Consider the following 21,962-nt stretch of genomic DNA (forward strand, 5'->3'; position numbering starts at 1 on the left):
TTGCATTTTGACCCGACCCGACACGTCTCACGGTGAGACAGTCTCACACAAGTTTTGGCCTTTATTAAAATATATTGATTTTATTATTTTATATTTTAATATGTAAACAAACCTATTTAAATTAAAAACTATTTAAATTTTATGAAGATGTCCCTTTTTTTTGTTTTGTTTTTTTTTTTTTTACATTTATCAGCTTATCAAAAAGCTAATTTTACCAAACACTTTTAAACATAACACTTAACTTAACAGCTTTTCAGATTTCAGCTTCGAGCTTATAGTTTTCAGCTAGGTTTGCCAAATATAACCTAAATAATAATAATGATAAAGCAAAAGACATACAGTGTTTGGCTTATGGGCTTGTACTGTGCAAATAATAAAAATATCGTTATATTGGACTTGTGGGCTTGTCTCGTACTTATTTAAAATATAACCATACATACTATTAACTAGTAACTAATATTTTAAATGTTGGGCTAAACCCAACCCAAATTAAATAAATAATTGAAAAATAACAACTATAATTTTTTTTTTAAAACTTAATTCTAAAAATGGACAATGGGCTAGTTAGGCCCAAATATTTGTTGTTTGGACAACCCCATCCAAAACGGCAAATTATTGTGTGGACCATGGTCCACATATCTGTGTGAATCATGAATATAAGGTACATTTTTATTATGCTAAAAATATATTATTTTTGTGCTGAAGGTACATTATTTCATTGTATATATAAAATAATGTACTTTCCGTACTTAAATAATGTACTTTATGTACAAAAATAATGTATTTTTAGTATATTAAAAATGTACTTTTGTCAAAGACCTTGTGGTCTATTGACTAGGGGTGTAAACAAATCAAATAATTTTGATTCGATTCGTGATTCGAATTCGAATAGTTATATTCGAATTTGAATATTTCGAATACGAATCCGAATTCGAATACACATTTTGATTCGAATGTTATTCAAATCCAAATACAAATCAGGATAGATTCGATTCGAATAGTATTCGAATATTCGAATATATATATATAAAGAAACTAAACTAGTAAAGGCATAAACCCTAAGCTAAAATAAAAGTGAGAGCAACCGCTTCAGTGCTTCACCCTTCAGTCTTCCCAGTTCGGCAGCCGCAATTCCCAACTTCGCTTCTTCCACCAACTGCTTCACCTTCTTCTTGTCCTCCCCTTTTCGCGGCAGACCACTGTCGTGGCAAGGAACCACAGCAACAAGGAGAGCAACTCAGCAAGGAAGTGCAACAACTCCTCACATCCATTGTCGTTTGGCGAAGGCAACAATCTTCACAGCCGCAACAATTTTTGTTATATTTTATCTTAATTTATTGAAAAATTTAGAAAAAATTTAAGATAGTCATTTCGAATTCGAATATTCGAGTCGGATCAAATATATTTGAATAAATTGATCGAATCGAATACGAATCGGAATTTAGGATTCGAACACTAAACGAATTCGAATTCGAATACTCATCAAAATAATCGAATTCGAATCGAATACTGAAGTATTTGACTCGATTCGATTCATTTACACCCCTACTAGTAACACTTGGTTACACCCCACATGGAAGAGGGTGGGTTCGAGCCTCAGTGGAGACGATATTGGCTCTTGTACTTCATTTGGTTGAGAAAGTAGCTATGAACATGTACTACATTGTAACAGAGTCGAAAGTACTAAAAAAAATGTACTTTTTATTTATGGTCCATACAGCTGTGTGGATCATGTTCTATGCAATAATGATTGATCTAGAACATGACAAACTAAGAAATCTATATCTATACTATCTATATACTATATATAAAAGTAAAAATCCTCTTATTTCATTTTTCCACCCAAACTTTTGTAGTTAATTAATTAAATATTTTATCGGTCAAATAATTAATAGAGCTTATTTGGTCAAATTCTGCGTAATAAATAAGAAAATTCCCTGAAAATTCTGCGTAATTTTATAAGAAATAATAATTTATTAATTATTATTTACACCGTTAATAATAATTTGAATACTTGTCTATAATTCTATATCTACTAGTTATTACACACGCGTTGCGTGATTAAACCAATGCCCAATGCGTATTTTTAAATTAGTGTTTCTTAATTAGTTAAAGTAGTCATATAATAATGAGAGAGAAAAAATGCTAAATTAATAAAAATCAAAGAAATAGTCTCAATGCTTATATATTTTAATAAAACATAACGAAATTGTAAATTGTAAATAGCTAAGTTGCAACTAAAATAAGTAGAAACAAATAAACCACTTACACGGGAGCAAATGACGTGTCATCATTGTCACTTGTTTGGACACCGGTCCGACCATTTAAAATTCATGTGTAATTGTATTTGTGATCAAGTACTTTATAGTTCGTCTGGACATGTTTGACAATGGCATTTGAGATGATGTACCATTCGTTGGTTTGTAAAGTGATATCATACATTCCAATGTCATTATCAAATTAAACACTATTGATTGAACCTGAGTTTCTTGCATTTAGGTATAAACATTTACAATGATGTTGGTGGTGAATGAGAGCATCTTCATATATAATAACAATAACACTAATAATGATAAAAATTAAATAATAATAATAATAATAATAAAGCGAGAAAAATTTTACTATTTACTTACTGTTTCGTCATCAAGTACGATGAACATATACTTTTTCTCAAACGTTCCAATAGCGTTTTTTGGTTCGTTTTTCTTAATGATATAAACTGTACAACTCCAGCCCACAGCTTGTGTGTCAATATCAATTAACTTTACTGCATTTGTCATTACTAATATCCTTGTGTCATGGAAAATTTGTTCATAAAGGATGTTATGAAATAATATAATGGGAACCACAACATAAATTCAAAAACCATAGATTATGGAATAAGGAGTAACTAAAATGTGTAGATTATAGAGGAATATAATGAGAACCACAATATTACATACAATGATACAAGTATAGATGAACAGATTATACAATAGATATATTTACATAACGATATTGAAGTTATATTAATTAATGAGTATACCATCATTGATTTAAAAAAAAACTGTAATCATTATGAATACAAATACAAATAATAGAATTAGCATGATAATATTTTGACAGTCATACTTTTAGAATGCCAAGTAGATGGTGTGTTGCAGAATATGTTAGGTTTAGTTTTGAGTGAATAACAGTGAGGAGGGGAGGGGTTTATATACTGTTGTTTTTGGGTAGAATAATGGTTTAGTTAAGGATCTATACAAAATTGTATTATAGAATCTTATTAAGATTTCAATATTCTAATTTTAAGTTAGGAATCTATAAAAATTGTATCATAGAATATTGCCAATTTGTTTGAAAACTGCAATAAAGAAACAAATTGCCTAAAGAATTTAATGTTAAACTTCCGTTATATTTAACGGAAAAATTTGGTAAAATTATAAAAGATTATGATATATTAGGAATTTAATTGGAGGTTGCACAATAAGAAGAACACAATGTACAATATGTTATAGCAGACTATTACACCGACATTTTTTTTAGTTCCAGTTAAGGGTCTAACATTATTTTCTCTTATTATAAATGTAGATACTACTATTAATAAAAATAAAATCATCCTTTGTGAAATCCCTGCCCAAACAATTGTAAAGATAAAATGAAAAAGAAAACTGATATTACAATTGATTGAAAATATAAAAAGATCATATTGAAAAAGGAAACGGAGATTAGGCAAATTGAAAAAGGAAAAGGATATTACTAATTGACTAAAAATTATTTAAAAACTTTTAAAAAACTAATTACACTTTCCTTTTTTGAAAAATTATACAAATTTATAATTCTCACATTCTCTACCTATAAATACATTCTTCATTTTGTAGTGCCTCCCTCATCTTCCTATGCTGGTGGCTCTCTCATTTCCTTCTTCCATTGCCCAGTAATAAATCATATTATCACTTTATAAATAAGATATAATATTATTAAATTCAAATAATTAAAAATAATGTATTACTGGGCAATGGAAGAAGGAAATGAGACTACTGCTGCTATTACTGCTACTACTGCTGCTGCTACTACTACTATTCAGTAATAATATAATTACATAAGTCATATTACATATCGATTTTTTTAAAATAATTGTAGACAAACAAGTCATATATTATTTTCCATCCCTTGCATCATTGGTGGATTTGTAGTTGGGGGTGCTCTGTGTGATCTAGGTGCCAGTGTTAGTCTTATGCCATATTCTTTATGTAAGAGGCTCAACCTGGGAACACCAAAACCCACCTCCATGACCCTACAGATGGCGGATCGCTCCATAAAGCGTCCGGTGGGAGTTCTAGAGGATGTCCCGGTCATGATTGATCAGTACTTTATACTGGGGGATTTTGTTGTTATGGATATAGAGGAGGATGCCAAGGTTCCTATTATACTTGGTAGACATTTTCTAGCTACTGCTGGTGCACTTATTGATGTGAGGAGAGGAAAACTAGTGATGGAGGTGGCTGAGAACAAGATTGAGTTTGACATATTCAAAATGGCGAAGTACCAGCCCTCGTATGTGGATGAATGTTACTTGATAGAAGGGCTGGGTGAGTGCGCTACTGAAAGTAGAAAGATTGAGTTAGGGGATTTGCATGTTTCCCCTATTGATCCTAGACCCCCTGAACTGTCAAGTGTGCTGAAACAAAAGAAAAAGTTCTCTGGTCCTGGGGTTCTACAAAAGATGGATGAAGGAGCTGTCTAAGTTCAAAAGGCCACCAGATCGCGTGGGCCACAATCCCACCTGATATCCATGAGGTTGAGTCGAGCTGACGACAGTAAACTTAGCGCTTCATGGGAGGCACCCATGTTATCCTTTACTTTTTGCACTTTATTTTACTGCATTTTTCTTTTTATTTTTAGTTCGAAGTAGAGTTAGGAGTTTTTCTTTGTTTACGGGGAATTCCTGGGGTTATTTTGGTGAGAGATTTGCATTATTTTACCTTTGAGAGAGTGGGGAATGGTTAGAATTGAAGAGGTTAGGCCTTAGAATAGCTTTAGGACATATTTTGGACTAACTTGCAGGTGAAACCGAACTTGGGCGCGAAAAGAACAGAAGTGCGAAAAGAGAGCTATGGCTCACGGCCGTGACCCCAGCCGTGATGCCTGGGCGTCGATTCCAGTAGCTATAGAGCAGAATGGGGCTCTGGGTCACGGGCCGCATCCCGGCCGTGACCCAGGCCGTGAGGGGCATCTAGAATTTCCAGTGTGTACAGGGCAAACGAGGGCTCTGGGTCACGGGCCACCTCCCGGCCGTGACCCAGGCCGTGATGGCGGCGGCAAAATTCCAGTACCGAACAGGCAAAATAGGGCTCTAGGTCACGGGCCGCATCCCGGCCGTGACCCAGGCCGTGATGGCTCCAGGATACTTCCAGTGTTGAACAGCGGTTTAGAGGCCTCTAGGTCACGGGCCACATCCCGGCCGTGACCCAGGCCGCGATGGCGGTCCGTACGAAAGCAAAAAAAAAAAAAAAGAGTATAAAAAAAACTGTTATGTTTTCTAGTTCGTTTTTTTCTAGTTCGTGAGGCCTTGTTTGTCCATCAGGGACGATGTCCAGTTTAAGTGTGGGGGGTACTATTTCTGATGAATTTTGGATGAAGTTTGCTTGAAGGACTCAATTTGCAGCTAAAGCCTAGCTTGTCAGGGATGATTCAAGGTTGAGCTTGTGTTTAATTCAGTCTCTTGCCAATAATTGGTTAACCTCTAACCTAAATGCTTTACCCTGTGTGTTATGCATTGCTAGTGAAGGCTTATGTGGGATTTCGGTGATATTTGTTCTGTCATAGCTCGTCTCAGTGCTCTCATAGTGAAGTCTAGAATTTGCATGCTTTGAAGTGATTTAGGCCATTGTTGTTAGACCAAGCTTTTAAACCTACTCTGTGTTACATTTATTTTCCCTAGTTGTCACCTTTGAGCCTTATTTTTGTTTAATAAGTGCAAAAGCACTTAACCCCGTTCTTTGTATTGTTTTTTTTGTTTAACCCTATTATTTGACCCTTAGCCCTAAGCCATATATTTTCCATTCACCCTTTGAGAGAATGTAGCATTTGTTCTTTACTTTAGAGGAGATTTTCCTTTTTGAGCTTACTTTTGATAGAGTTATTCCTGTTATCTTTGTTCTAGTGTGGGGGTGTTGTGAAGGATTTTATTGGTTGGTTGAATGAAATAAAATGAAATGTTTGTTGGTTGAAAAGAAAGAAAAGAAAAGTGAGAAATTGTTGTGAAAGAAAAGTTTGAAAAAGAAGGTTGAAAGTGAAGAAAAGGTTTGAGAAAAGAAAGAAAAAGAATGATGAATAAAAGTACAAGTCAGGTTGCTGGAATAATTGTCTTCACCCCCACTAGTTTAGAATACTCTTGTCTTTCCAATTATATTTTGCTCTCTTGATTCATATTTTCCATATCTCCTCTAGGTTTAGTTGCGAATAGGTGTGAAATTCTCTCTCCTTTGTTTATTTTTCCATACCCCTTCTTTGTTTAGCCACTCACCCTTAGCCCCATTACAAGCCAAATAAAGACCTATTTGATCTTAGCATGCAGTTTTAGAGTGATCTATGTGAGTATGAAGGGCATGTCTATGGGAGTTCATCTTAAGTCAAGTCTTGCATAATCTTAAATGAGTACATGTGCATACATGGTTTAATCTACCTAATTTCGGGTGCCCGGTTATTAGCCTGAGAGTGGAACTCACTTGTGATTCTGAGATGATTCTTGAAGCAGGTTAGGTTGTACAAGTCGGTTGGTGGTATGTTCGGTTGAGCAGGAAGGTAGTGTGATCAGTTGCAGTGCATGGAGGGTGGATTATCCTAGGTAATTGCTTGAGGACAAGCAAAAGTTCTAGTGTGGGGGAGTTGATATCTGCTATTTTGTACAATTATTTACCCCTTATTCTAGTTGTTTTGAAGGTTATTTTCTGTATCCTAGTGAAATTGGGAATTGTTTGTGTGTTATATTGTCCAAGTGCTGAATTATCTACAAGGAACAACAAAGGAAGAATATTGGAACATTTTGGACAAGTTCTAGAAGAAAAGGGAATTACAAGGAAGAATACAAGTTGGAAAAGAATTGGAAGCTGCCTAATGGGCCAAGGCCTATCTACCTCCTATATATTCTACCTATTATCTACAATTGAAGGAGTTCCCCTTACAGAGTTAAAAACCCTAGTTAGTTTTAGTTATTCTCTTTATATTTCCCTAGCATAGTTTAGATTAGTTTTACATTAGATTATTTACTTTCAAGCTTGGAATCTTGGATTGAAGTTGGATTTGTTCTTTATCAGTTAAGTTTCTCTTCCCTTTTATTTCTTGCAATGTTTATGGTTATTTATTATTGCTTTGCTTTGTTTACTTTAATCATGCGTGAGTAATTCGCTTATGGGTTTGGATTAGAGATCTATTGTTAATCTTGATTTTCAATTGGTGATTATTGCATAAAGGGATTAAATCTTTTACCTAGGGTTTATGTTGATTTGGGGATTTCTTTGTACTAGTTATTGGTTTGTGGCCACAATTAATTGCTAGTCTAGGAGAGGGATTCATTACAACGACAGTTGGATGGAGACCTCGAGCCTTACCAATTTCAACCTAATTTTCCTGCTATGAAAGTAGAGGTAATTTTGGGGGCTTACAATGCTTAGGTGCTTTAGGTTATGATTGATGCATCACGACAGTGGGACAATCTTAGCCTAATTCTCTTATTGATTACGAAAGTAGATGAGTAGAATTCTTTTGTGCATTGCCAATATATCCTTTGGTTAATTATTCTTTCTCTAATCCTGAGTTTGTTAGAACATCAAGGTTACAATTCCCCTAATCTGACCCATACTTTTATCATACAGTTTACACCTTAATCAATTGTTTTCTTTTACACCATTCAGTCTTTGTTGCTTGGATTCTATTAATTCATATACTCTAGTGCCTGGTAATTCACACAATTGCGTGCCATAACCCCAATCCTCAGCGGAACGACATTACACCCTTTTACACTCATCATTTGTGCTCATCAACTACTACTACTACTACTACTACTACTACTACTACTATTATTCAGTAATAATATAATTACATAAGTCATATTACATATCGATCTTTTTAAAATAATTGTAGACAAACAAGTCATATATTATTCAATTAATTGAGTGATACTGTTACACTAATCTTATAATCAAATAAATGTACATGTTCAAGCAAAGAAAACATTAGAAAACATAACCGATCCAACCAATTTCATCAATTGGTCACTGAGAGAGAGAGAGAGAGAGAGAGAGAGAGAGAGAGAGAGAGAGAGAGAGAGAGAGAGAGATCTGGAAAAAAAAATTCGAGTATAAATCTTGAAAGATATTTTCTATGAAAATGAATTTTTTTCTTTCAATTATAATGTGTATTTTTTTTTTGTTAACTTCGTTTTTCAATTCATAGATAATCAAACATAGTAAAATCCAAAAAATGAGTCATATTTGGATTTTTCAAATGGACCCGTAATGAAATGAGGACCAACTCCCTAAACCTAAGTTTTTTTTTAATGGATGATATATGACTAATATGAGTGTTACTATTGAAGGAGATAGATGATTAGCATCCCTAATAGGGGTTTTTTCATGATTTTTGGAACAATAAAAAGAAAAACTAAAAGGTTGGTTTTTGTCAAATATGAAGAGTGATTTTTAGTTGATTTTGTTTCCAGCAATTTTTTATTTTTTGTGGGACTCGCCAAGAGAGAGAAAAGGGAAAAGAAATGCAGTTGAATTTGCGTGGAACGCAAGAATCACGCCCAATAGGCGCGTGTTATACACACACATATTTTAAGCTTTTTCATATATATTTTTTAAATTTATTGTCAGCCCTTTTTTTTCTTTCTTTTTTATCCCTTTTGTCTTGCCATAATATCTCTCTCGTAATTGGCACTTCAAAAATCACAAAAAAAATACTACTACCTCCGTCCCATTTTGATTGTCTGGTTTGTTTAACGAGATTGGACTGAAGTTATTTTTAATCTAATTTTTTATAATATTAAGTTTAGCATTAATATATAAAATTTATATATTTAGAAATTACATTAAAAGTACTATTAAACACAAAAAATTAAATTTAAAAATAAAAAAATTACTAAAGAAAATAAGAAATGAAGAAAGAATTGATTTTGCCAATGAATAGTAAATAAGACAGGTAAAATGAGACAGAAGGAATATTATTGAGTATGCTCTTACGCATTTACATCAACTTTTATACCTCATAAATAGTTAGGCTAACGTAGGCCACACGATGATCACTTTTGGAAAATATGTAGGCATTGCGTGGTCGTTTCGTCACTTTATGGTCTAAAGTGGAAATGCATCATAATCGAAGGGTACAAGCTGAAATTTACACTTATATTTTAACTATCTATGCTAATTTATTGTCTAACTATTGATTTTTAAAATCTAATATTTTGTTATATTTAATTTTTTAAAAATAATGTTGACAGGTTAGCTTGTCATCAAAAATTCAAAACCCGTAAGCCATGACAAGGGTGCAAAGGTGGGTTGTATATTCTAGATCCATTCAAATAGTAAATTTTGATGATTGTTATCTCACCGATTCGCTATGATAATACTACTAACAAATATTCATAGATAATGCTTTTTTTAGACAAGATTCATAAATAATGCTTAAGTATCCAAATTGGTGGTTCATGCTTTGGGATTAATGTGCCACCCTGCCAAAATAAGTTGTTATGAATGTTGTACAATGCTTTCTATGCTGATTGAGTTATATTTGAATCAATCTTGAGCATGCCCGGAATGGGCTACAGTGTTTCATTTCTTCATTTCATAGTAAATAAAATATCTTGAATATCTTCAAATTATAAATACATGTTATGGGCAAAAAAAAATCATTAACTTATTTTCATCACTCGGACAAATAAGTGAAATAATTAAGATTGAACACAAATTTGTGTGAGACCGTGTTACAGATTATTGTCTGTGAGACCGCCTCACGGATAATTGTATGTGAGACCGTCTCACGGATCATTGATTGTGAGACATGTCACGTCAAAATGAAAATATAATACTTATACTGAAAAATGTAATATTAATCGATAATAAAATGTTTATTACTTCTAAGGAAAAAGATAATACTTTTGAAGGAAAAAATGTAATGCTTTTACATTTTAATTTTAAAATATTACATTTTTTTTTCAAAAGTATTACATTTTTCCTTATAAGTAACAAACACTTTATTATTGATTAGCATTACATTTTCTAGTTAAGTATTGCATTTCATATTGACCTGACACGTCTCAAATGAGAGTCACTCTTAGATCGAAAGGATGTTGACAATAATTGAACTCATGATCTTTAAGTATAATAATTATGTTCCATTACTCAATCACCTATTTTGGAACCGGGGAATGATCCTTTATAAATTATTTTTTGAAGTTTCAAAATGTGTGAATTTTCACCTATTCTATTTACTAGTCATATTTACTGCAAAATATAATTCTCCTTTGCTTACTAAATTGTTTTTTTTTTAAGCCAAGTACCTTGTGTTCAGATGGCATGTTGTGACCTCCCATGATTGATTCTTTGTGCTTCAACAGGTTGAGAAAGTCTGTATGGACATATACTACAATGTAATAGGGTTAGTTATATTAAAAAAATGTTTTTAAAAATATATATATATATATATTTTCTTACATTTTAAAACTTTATTTTTTTTATTGTTTTTTAATAAATCATAATATTCCAGATGTTTGATTCAGCTAGAGTTTGGGTCCGGAGAAGGGTAAAAAAAAAAGGAAATTTGAGTATGAGGTAAACGTGTTCGTAAAATTTACCCAACGAGAAGGACCTCTCCCTTATTGAGACTTTCAGTCCAAACATTTCATGCATTGGACGACATTTCCACGAGGAAGAAAGCATTTATTTCTCTACCTCAGAGTTAGCCATTAATCTCTCCCCGCCATTTCTTGCTCCAGAAACAATGGACCTCATCCATGCATGAAGCGCTTCACCAAAAACTCAACTCTTTTCTTCGTTTTTCTCATCAAACTCGATCTCCAGCTTCCCACATAACAAATCACCAACCTCTTTCTTTTCCATCTTACCAATCTTTTATTTTTTCTGGAGGCTTGGAGATTACAACTATATGTGCATAGAATTTTCCTTGTTTTTTTCAGATTTTTACTTGAGCATTGCTAGTTTCCATCGTTTCCTGAAGCTTTAATTTGAATTGAAGAAGGAAAACATAACTAGCAATCCTAGACGCTTTTGTGGGGAAAACCTAGGTTTAGATATAATTTTTGATTAGTACTGAGTTATGATATAAGAAATGATTGAGATGAGTGGAACGAGGATTTCCGTTCCATGTTTGTTGTTTCTGATTCTTACTTTGTGGTCCTCGTGGCCTGCTTGGTGTGATGATGGGGATGAACCTGATTCTGAGATTAGTGACGCCAATAAAGGCAATCATGCTGCTGCTGCACCAATTGTTTCATCTCTCATCTATTCCCAATTTTCAAACATCACAAAGGTTTATAACAAAGAAATAAACCAGGCGCTGGGATATTGCATTAACGATGTGTAAGTATTATCTGAGGTGGTCGATCTATATAATGTATCTCCTTTTATGATTAAGTAGTGCTCTGCATTTTCATCATCCTTTTCTTCTATTTGATTGCAGAGATGCTGATGTGAATGAAGCCTTCAATTTTTCCACAAATTTGGATTTTCTGAGTAACTGTTATAAAGAGAGAAGAGGTACGGTATTCAAATATTCATATCTAGGGGACAATGTAGTGGCATAGGTTGATCAGGCATTAAATTGGAAGGCTTAATAAAGATCAATGTTAGTATCATAATTACATTCATGGCTGCTCTGGAGAAAAGCATTGAGAATGTCTGTTTTTTCCATTACCAATTTTTATAAATGAACCTTTTCTTTCAGAAAATTTATGCTGCAAATGTTCATGGAACACCATTCCATTTTAGATGCTATATGTATTGGCCCTATGCCCTGTAAATAATTTGGATGTACTTCTGTCATCTCAACTGCATTTTGAACTGAAAATAGACTTCAGTCATGAATATAAGAAACCAAGAACTAAGAAACAAACTTGAAAAGGAAATTATGTTGTAAGAGAAGCCAAAAGCAACCAGTTCCATTATTTTTACTTTATAGCTCAGCATAGAAGCTCTTTAGACAGTCTACTCTGCCTTACTTCTCCATCTCGCATAGTCTTTAACGTTAGGTTGGTCATGTTGACAGATTTGAGACAACGACTATGTACCGCTGCAGAGATAAAGTTTTACTTCACTGCATTTTTGGATACAAAATCAGCCGATGTTCAATACTTGAAACCCAACCCAAACTGTAATTTGACCTCATGGGTTCCTGGATGTGAACCTGGATGGGCTTGCAGTATTCCTCAAGGTGAAAAGGTGGATCTTAGAAACTCAAAGGTTATCCCTGATCGAACTCTTGATAGTCAGCCTTGTTGTGAGGGTTTTTTTTGCCCTAAAGGTCTCACTTGCATGATACGTAAGTTTATCTAAACACTTGTATTCTATATGAGTAAAATACATCAAAATTGTTTGCTCCCAGTAACTAGTGATAATTTGTTGGGTTTTCTATCTTAGGACTTGCTTTATACAAGTTAGCTTCATTGTTTTTGTTGAATGAATTTAAGGACCAAAAGAATGCTAGCTAAATCTCCTGAAAATTATGATATAATCTTTGTATTGAAACGCAGGCATTTTTACTCTAGTTTTTAATACTTTAACTTGGTAGAAGTCTCTTGTGTTAAGGCTCATAAATCATGAATAAATGAGATGTATTATGCATATTGCAAGCTGACAAAGTACAGCAGGGAAGATAATGGCAAAACGATGTATGCACTTACACATTAAAAACCAACATTTAAACAAGATAGTATGTCTTTGCCGTTTAATAGATATGAATCAGTGACACTAATTAAAATCACAAGGCAGTATCAAGTTGACTTGCATCCATTGTCCTCAGTCTGCAGAAATGGTCTGATCCTGCAATTTCAGCATTTTCTTTGTGTTTTAATTCCACTACTTCTGGGCTTCTGGCTTTTCTTGATTTGCAGTTTCTTTTAGTTCTAAAGCTAAAATTTTCAGTAATCATGCAGAACTTGTTGAGTGTAGGAATTCATTACTAGTTTGCATGATTTTCTTTTGTCACCTTGTTATAGCTTGCCCCAGAGGTTCTTACTGCCCTCTTGCCACACTCAACAAAGCAACTGGTGTATGTGATCCGTAAGTTACACTTAGAATTAATTTAAGGTTTATTTAATCCATTACAGTTTCTTCTACTGTATACATCATCAGTTAACACAAGTTTTGGTAAATAAAATTCAGGTATCATTACCAAATACCCCCTGGCGAGTTAAACCATAGCTGTGGCGGAGCTGATATATGGGCTGGTGACGCCAGTAGTGAGGGGGTATTCTGTTCAGCAGGAACTTATTGTCCCTCTACTATCCAAAAGATTCCTTGCTCTAAAGGGTATTAACATTTATTCCCCAGTCATGTGCATTTGTGTTAACAAGTTGCATTACCCTCTAGCTAAATCCTAACATGACGTTTTCTAAACTCAATGAATTTTATTTGTTATTGATGATTGGTTATGCACTCACTGATGATCTACTTAATTCACCTTCAGGCATTACTGCATGAAAGGTTCTATAAAGCCAAAAGGTTAGTTCTCATCAATATCCAAATTGCTGAAAATTTCTGTTAGTGTCAATCTTTATTTTTTTAAAAGTTTTACTTAGCTTGTTTATCTGTTTAGCTTTAGAGTGGTAAATTCCTAAATCTTTGCATTTACCCTTACAATTTTTTTGTCACCAAGAAAGTATACTTATACATGACCATTATTTTTTGGTTTACCAAAACATTCAAGAGATAATAGATATATAAAGAACTTTGGTACCAAAAACATATGTCCTTGCACACACATGAAATATGTCTACTTGGAAATGCAAGTACACAAACTCTCATCTTCTATGGTGTAGCATGCAAAAAGTACTAGTGCAGCCATACTTTCCCTTTTCAGGTGCATCAGAAGGGATAAAAATTTCCGAGAAATGAGATAGTGGATCTAGTTTATGTACAAGAAACAATTAAGAAATTATAGCAATTTAGTTAATTGAATGTTTCCACTTCATCCTTCAGTACATGGCAAGGAAGAGACACATAGCAAGAGGTAAAAGTGAAAGGATCAGAAACAGTAACAGAAGTTGCTCGTCTGGAAAAAGAAAAGCTTGTAAGATATTTGAAGTCAAAGAATGACCTCCACCCTTAAAGAGGATTCCCAAAAAAAAAAAAAAAGATCTTGAACATACTCTTTACTCTTTAGTTTGATTATGGCATTAATCAGTAAATCTTCAGATATCAAGTGAAAGCCTGGCCTGTAATTGAACTCGTGAAAACTTCAATATGTAGCTAGAAACATATAGCTCATTCCCAACCTAGGGAGTTCATTTTGTATGCAATATCTGGAGCAGTTGTGAGTGATATACTCCATCCATTTCAGTTATTGCATCCTTTCTAGCTTGGTGATCCCTGTTGCATTTTATCCTCTTCAAACAAACAATATGACTTCGATTCTATTTGTATAGACCTGTAGATAAATACCTTTCTTTGGAATTAACCTTTTGAACAAAATTTTGCAGCATGCTTCAAGTTGAGTACATGCAATCCAAAATCAGAGATACAAAACTTGCATGCTTTTGGGTTCATGTTAATTGTAAGTGGTTTTTTTTTTATTGGAATAAAAAGAAAATTGCCTTGTTATGAGCTTATGAGCTCATCTTTTTTGGGCTAATAATAATCTTTTTCTTGCAGTTGTCTTGGCTTATATTCCTCTCTTTTTTTCCCCATGTGTTATGTTTCCTATCAGATAAATCTCTCAAGTATCACTTCATTGATCTTATAGTTTACAGAGATCAAGGGTTATGTACTATAAAAATCTTAGTGCAATTTGCAAGTAGATTCTACTAGTGTTAAATGCACAGATAAAAATTTCCAGTTCCAACTGCTATAGACACAATCTGATTTTTCTTTCTCTTCTTCTTTGAACATGTAGGGCGCTTTGACTTTTATACTCATAATCTTCTATAATTTCTCTGATCAAATCATAACAACTCGGTATGCAAGAATGGCTAAGTCCAGGGAAGCTGCAGCAAAACATGCCAGAGAAACTGCCCAGGCAAGGGAAAGGTGGAAGTCTGCAAAAGAAGTTGCCAAAGCTGGGGGTTTTACTGGATTACGACAGCTCTCACGTGCAGTCTCAAAGAAAAATAATGTAAAGCAATCAGACCAGCCGGATTCATCACTACCACCTAAAGACCCTTCATCAGAAAAGAAAAAGGATCCAAACAAGCTTACCGAAATGATGGAGTCAATTGATAAAGATCCAGAAAATCAAGAAGGCTTAAGTATGGAGATTGGTGATAAGAATATTAAAAAGCAAGCGGTTAAGGCTAAACAATTGCATAGTCGTACCCAAATATTTAAGTATGCATATGGTCAAATTGAGAAAGAGAAAGCTTTGGAGCAGGTACAGCAAAACATGACCTTCTCAGGATTAATTTCAATGGCCACACATGAAGATATCAAGACTAGGCCCACACTTGAGATTGCCTTCAAAGATCTAACAATAACTCTCAAAAAGAAGAACATACATTTGATGAGAAGTGTTACAGGAAAAATGATGCCAGGTCGAGTCGCTGCTGTCATGGGCCCATCAGGAGCAGGGAAGACAACATTTCTTACTGCTGTGCTAGGAAAGATAACCGGATGCACAATAACAGGCTCAATTCTCATAAATGGAAAGGATGTATCCATTCAGTGTTACAGGAAAATTATCGGTTTTGTAGCCCAAGATGATATTGTCCATGGGAACTTGACTGTGGAAGAGAACCTTCGCTTCAATGCACGATGCAGGTACTTAGCAACAGTTAATTTTTCATCTATCCAGGAAAAAGAAATAAAAAATCTACTTTTAATTGAGGAGGCTCCTCATGTTGATATAGACAGGCTTAAATTTATATTAAGAAATCAGGTTGAATAGTATTTTTTTAGTTTGTTTGCAGTAAGGTTGATACACTTCAAATATGCATTTTATATTCTTTGGATTCATTAGGAAAATCAATTTATTAACCCCTTTGGAATTGAAATTATCAGTCGATAGAGAGAAAAGGTAAGGATTTTTCTGTGTTTTCCCAGGTAAGGAAAAATGATTTTTTTGGGGTAAGTTTTCTATCTTAGAGAGCTTTGTTTACACTAATGAACTATTTTATAAAGCATGACAAAATATCAATGGCTGATTGTGACTTAATAATCTTCAATACCAATTACATGACTTGGCTCCTTATTTTGTTTGAATTTTAAAGGATAGAATTGCAATGTCTATATACTCTATACTTCCTTGTTTATTATGTTCAAGATTCATGTTGTATACTGACTGTTTTATCCATCTTATATTGGACAATCCATCTATATCATCATTAAGGCTAGCTGCAGACCTGCCAAAGGCTGATAAGGTCCTTATCATTGAAAGGGTCATTGAATCACTAGGCCTGCAGGGGGTGAGGGATTCGTTGGTTGGGACTGTTGAGATGCGTGGAATCTCAGGTGGCCAGAAGAAACGAGTAAATGTTGGGATGGAAATGGTCATGGAACCTTCACTGCTAATCTTGGATGAGCCTACATCTGGTTTAGACAGTGCATCTTCCAATTTACTTCTTAAAGCTCTTAGACGTGAAGCTCTTGAAGGGGTAAACATCTGCATGGTTCTTCATCAACCAAGGTTGGTATTTAAATGCAATAAACAATCAACTTGCCACTATTCTTTTCACTAAAGTCAAGTAATCAATTTCTTTAGATCTCTAAATAAGATACCTATACACGATTTGACATTATTTCTGTTAATTTCTACTGAAGTTTCAAAAAATATATGCTCTTTAAGCCACATGAAGTTGGTGCATTGGGTATCATTTAAAATACAAGTGAATGCTGATAAAACAAAATCTCCATCAATAGATAAAAATTATTTTTAATGAATCATACAGAATTCAGTTTATTGAATCATTGTTCAGACAGTTTGATTGTTGTCATGATCTTTCTCTAATTCAGCTACACCCTGTACAAGATGTTTGATGACTTAGTACTTCTGGCCAAAGGTGGCCTTACTGTGTACCATGGATCTGTGAAGAAAGTAGAAGACTATTTTAAAGGCCTTGGAATCGTTGTCCCAGAGCGTGTAAATCCTCCGGATCACTTCATTGACATCCTTGAGGGAATTGAGAAACCACCTGATGGCCTGAGCATTGAGCAGCTTCCTGTTCATTGGATGCTTTATAATGGGTACCCTGTGCCCCCAGACATGATGCATTTATGTGACAAGGAAGCATCATCAAAGGGTGCTACACCTGTTGTAGCAGAAGTGGTGCATGAGAAGCAAGATTCTAATCCCAATTTCTTTGCATCCCATGAGGACCTATCTAATCGAGTCACTGCTGGTGTGGCCCGACAGTTTAGGTACTATATTGGAAGGTATTGATTTTAAAATCTTCCTATATAATTTCATTACTATCTGTTATATCATTTAATATTATAAGAATCTTTTATAAAGTCAATCATCTGAAACTTTGCCTGTCTGCATAGATGCTTTCTAGCTCAGAAGAAAATGAATCATAATTAAACGCCTTAACTGAATCAGGGTATTCACAGTTATAAGTTCATCTATTCTTGAAAAATGACAGTGATATTGCTATTGAAATCTAGTAAATATCTGCAATGATGACACTAGTTTCTATTTGGCAAACAATTTTTTGGTGAGTTCATATGCTGCTTTCCCCATTTTTGAGATAGATAGAAAATGCAAAACATTTCTTCATTCATCAGTCTGATTAGTAGATCAGTTCAAAGACATTTGTTATCATTAAACCACAATGCATTTTAGAAAGTGAGCAATTATCTAGTAGTAGAAGTTTATTTGCCTGATAAATTCAACACAAAATTTTCCTGGGTAAAATTATGTACTTCGATTTGCAAATTTTTATGTTCAGGGTATTAAAGCAGCGATTGCGAGAAGCTAAAGTACAAGCAGCAGATTATATGATCCTTTTGGTAGCTGGAGCATGCTTAGGAACTCTTTCAAAGACAAAGGGCGACACGTTTGGATATTATGGCTACATGTATAGCGTGATTGCAGTCTGTAAGTGGAAACTAACAAAACATATATAGTACAGTTAAGCCATGTTGCATATACAACAATTCCTCATTCTTCAGCCATGTTTCTTATTTGCAGCACTTCTATGTAAGATTGCAGCTCTGAGATCCTTTACCGCAGACAGGTTAGAATACTTGAGAGAGAGATCAAGTGGCATGAGCAGTCTAGCATATTTTATGTCAAAGGATGTTCTGGACTGTTTCAATACTATCATAAAGCCCTTGGTTTTCCTTTCAATGTTCTATTTCTTCAACAATCCCAGATCCACCTTTGCAGAGAATTATATTGTTTTCCTGTGTCTCGTGTACTGTGTTTCTGGAATGGCCTATGTATTTGCTGTCTGCTTTCAACCTGGTCCTGCACAACTGGTACATATATATATTCCTGCACTCCCTTCATAATATGTTTTTCCATATATCACGTCGAAAACTCATGTATGCCTGCCACCTTACACATGCAGTGGTGCGTTCTTGTTCCTGTCGTTCTGACTCTCATAGCGAACCAGGAACCAGACGATAGAATTGGGAAGTATGTAGCAAAGTTCTGTTATCCAAAGTGGGCTTTAGAAGCCTTTGTCACTGCAAATGCTGAAAGGTTTGCTTTCTTTTTCGCTAAGGTCTTTAATTATTTTAATTTCCACCCTTAACTAGCACAGCTATGAGCTTCCATTTTGATTATGGTTTAATTTGTGTTCAGATTCTCCGGAGTTTGGCTGATAACTCGCTGCGGGGCGCTAATGAAACTAGGTTTCGATGTTCATGACTTTAATCAATGTTTAGCTCTGCTCCTACTCACTGGCGTACTTAGTCGATTGGTAGCTTACCTTTGCTTGATTTCTATAGGGAAGAAATGACAAATTTCATAACACTAGTCTCCTTTGGTATATTTTACTGCATGCATGCATGCATGCAATGCCATTGTACAAATGCCATTGTACAATATATGTTGGGTGAAAATGTATTCTCTCATTCTACTTTTAACGAAACGAGAGAGATATCATTTCATTACACACAAGTCATGATATGATATCAGTCAGATACTGTAAATTTTGTATTATACAATTATTAGATTTTTAAGTTTCGAATGACTAGGAATTGTTGTATACTTGTATAAGTTGTATTAATCATATTTGGTTCAATGATATGAACAATTTTGCAATAGCAATCAAGATTTGGATTATATTTGGAAAATATAACACTACTACATGTTTTTTTTTTATACAGAGTGTTATTTAATGCTTTATTGAAAGAATATTGTAATCGGTATAATGTATCTGGTAACATCTAAAAAGCTTTGATCTATTATTTTTTTATTGTACTCAGTATAGTTGATATCTTAAATTTTGTATGTGTCTCACACTGCATGAAATTTAAATAACTTTATTGTTGATAAGGTTTTAAACAATGATAGAGTAAAGCATTAATCCTCAAAATTTTTTGCTAAATATATTTTTTTCTTTTGCACTATTGAATTCTTTGTTTATATTGATCGTCACAATATTTTACCAACTCAAATTATAAATCATTGTGCTATCGGATACCACCCGCACGATTTGAAAATTTCGAATTTAAATAATTTAAATGTACTTACTATATAAACATTATTATGCAAATTACATATAAATATTAATTACAATTGTCAAATATTAATATTCATAAACGATATTCACAATTGGATACCACATTGTATTTTGTGGTAATTTTAAATTTAGTTTCAAACTATCGTTTTTGTCATTTAACATCTTAGATTATCATATTTTGGATACTTTTGATCGGTCCAGTAAAACCCTATTTTAGGCAATGATATTTTGGTACCTTCAAATTTTTATATTATTTTTCTAATGAGTTAATTTCCCTTGTCTTTAGTGGCCGATAGAACAAATCGTTCTTGCTATATTCAATCTCGAATCTAAAATGGAAAATAGAACAATTGCTAGATCATAGAGGGAAGATGAGAGAGAGATGTGAGCTGAAGCTCATGGGTGTGTATATGGAAAATGGAATTGCACCCCATTAAGAGTGTTAGCGAACAGAACTTTCGGTAATTACTCGTTTTCGTATTCAGTAAGCGTTCGTTTATTAAGGTAAATGAACATCAATAAATAAATAAATTTTAAAACTTGGTTCATAAACAAATATGTATGAACAATTGTATTCTCGTTTACTAAGAGCTCGTAAACAAGCTAGTTTGTATTCGCTTAAAAAAATAATTAAAATAACTTTTTATATATAATTTGACATTATGACATCATATTTAAGAGAAACTTGGAAGTAACTAGTAAAAAAATGCTATTTGCACAAATTTTTAATTTTTTTGAATCACAAACAAAACTTCATTAAAACTAAAAATCGTTCAACAAAGCACTTGACAAATAAGTAGGAATAAAATCACAGTACTCAACTAAATTACTACTAGAAATATGAAAAGATGTCTTTGCCAAAGTGTGAGCCGGTATATTCAGTCCACGGGGAAAAAACACGATCGTAGCCGACTCAAAATCCTGAAGAAGGACCACAATCTCTTTTATAAGGCCACCATAAGGAGATTTATCACTACCCTGAGCAACCGCGGTAGTGACCACCTGGGCATCAGTTTCAAGAATAATCTTCCGCCAACCACTCGCCTTTATCCAGCTCAACGCCTCTCGAGCACTCATAGCTTCCGCTTCACGAACCGTAAATAATCCCTCCACACATTTCATGGCAACTGCTTGCACGACCCCTTCGTGATTACGCACCACCCATCCAAAGCCAGTACGCCGAGAATGCACATCAAGTGCTGCATCAATGTTTACTTTAAAAAAGTCCAATGGAAGAGGAATCCACCTTTGAGAGTGATGTCGAATGGAAGGTGGAGCATGGGGAGAATTCCTCTGGACAGACTGCCAATCTGCCACGTACATACATGCATGATGAACTAAATTGCAGGGGTCTGTGGATTTATCATTCCAAATAAGATTATTTCTATTAGACTAGATAGCCCAACAGACAGTCACAATCTTTTCCTTCATATAAGGCAGCAAATGACTCCACATATCCTCAATCCATTCTCTAATTGATTCCATCCTTCCTAACTGCCAATCCTTATTCAATACTGACCAACATTGATGAGCGAACCGGCAATTTGCAAATAGATGGATAATAGTCTCCCTTTCGCTACCGCACAAAGGGCATAGGATCGCATTGCACCTGTTTGACAATCAAAGCGTCTTTAGTAGGCAACTTCATAGAACACAATGCCCAGAAAAAACTCTTAATCTTTGGAGGTAAATTCATTTTCCACATATCGGTCCACTCATCCCCCCGATCAGATACATACAAGCCCTTGACAATTCTATAAGCACTTCGGACAGAATATACACCACTAACCTCACCTTTCCAGTATAAGGAGTCTTCCATATCCATAGAAACAATGGGAATGCTTAAAATAAGATTAATATCCCTTTCACAAAAGATATCAGTCAACAATTCCACATCTCATTGCTTTGTTTCATTATAAAGCAGAGATTTCACAGGAGCATTATCCAAATAAACTGGTTTAGCAGTTGAAACATATGGGTTACTACCATCCGGCAACCAAGGCTCATTCCAAACAGTCACCCTCTCCCCATCCCCTATTCTCCATCTAATTCCCTCCCTCAACAAACTCTGAGACGCATGAATACTAGTCCAAACAAACGACGGATTAGACCCAGGCAAAGCATC

General features: G+C 34.2%; 2 protein-coding genes across 2 annotated transcripts; both read left to right on the top strand.

Moving 5' to 3' along the window:
* Positions 1–4,282: 4,282 nt before the first annotated feature.
* LOC116029544 lies at positions 4,283–4,726 on the top strand. The gene has a single exon (XM_031271593.1). It carries the CDS (start codon positions 4,283–4,285, stop codon positions 4,724–4,726), a length of 444 nt encoding a protein of 147 aa, XP_031127453.1.
* A 6,343-nt stretch (positions 4,727–11,069) lies between these two features.
* Positions 11,070–19,283, top strand: LOC116030508 (putative white-brown complex homolog protein 30). The gene is made up of 14 exons (XM_031272768.1): positions 11,070–11,579; positions 11,680–11,756; positions 12,265–12,537; positions 13,214–13,277; positions 13,380–13,526; positions 13,684–13,718; positions 14,696–14,769; positions 15,109–15,968; positions 16,537–16,833; positions 17,160–17,579; positions 18,095–18,243; positions 18,337–18,626; positions 18,719–18,852; positions 18,955–19,283. The coding sequence occupies exons 1-14, from the start codon at positions 11,329–11,331 to the stop codon at positions 19,109–19,111; spliced, it is 3,228 nt and encodes a 1,075-aa protein (XP_031128628.1). The 5' UTR covers positions 11,070–11,328; the 3' UTR covers positions 19,112–19,283.
* The last annotated feature ends 2,679 nt before the right edge of the window (positions 19,284–21,962 follow it).

Source organism: Ipomoea triloba, chromosome 9 (genome assembly GCF_003576645.1).
Source record: "Ipomoea triloba cultivar NCNSP0323 chromosome 9, ASM357664v1".
NCBI lineage: Eukaryota > Viridiplantae > Streptophyta > Magnoliopsida > Solanales > Convolvulaceae > Ipomoea > Ipomoea triloba.

What these genes read in the sequence shown, in the direction of transcription:
- LOC116029544 (XM_031271593.1), top strand. Translation starts at nt 4,283, where the DNA reads ATGGCGGATCGCTCCATAAAGCGTCCGGTGGGAGTTCTAGAGGATGTC.
- LOC116030508 (XM_031272768.1), top strand. Translation starts at nt 11,329, where the DNA reads ATGATTGAGATGAGTGGAACGAGGATTTCCGTTCCATGTTTGTTGTTT. An exon ending in ATGGTTCTTCATCAACCAAG is followed by an intron (nt 16,834 to 17,159) that starts GTTGGTATTTAA and finishes TCTCTAATTCAG; the next exon opens with CTACACCCTGTACAAGATGT. An exon ending in GTCACTGCAAATGCTGAAAG is followed by an intron (nt 18,853 to 18,954) that starts GTTTGCTTTCTT and finishes ATTTGTGTTCAG; the next exon opens with ATTCTCCGGAGTTTGGCTGA.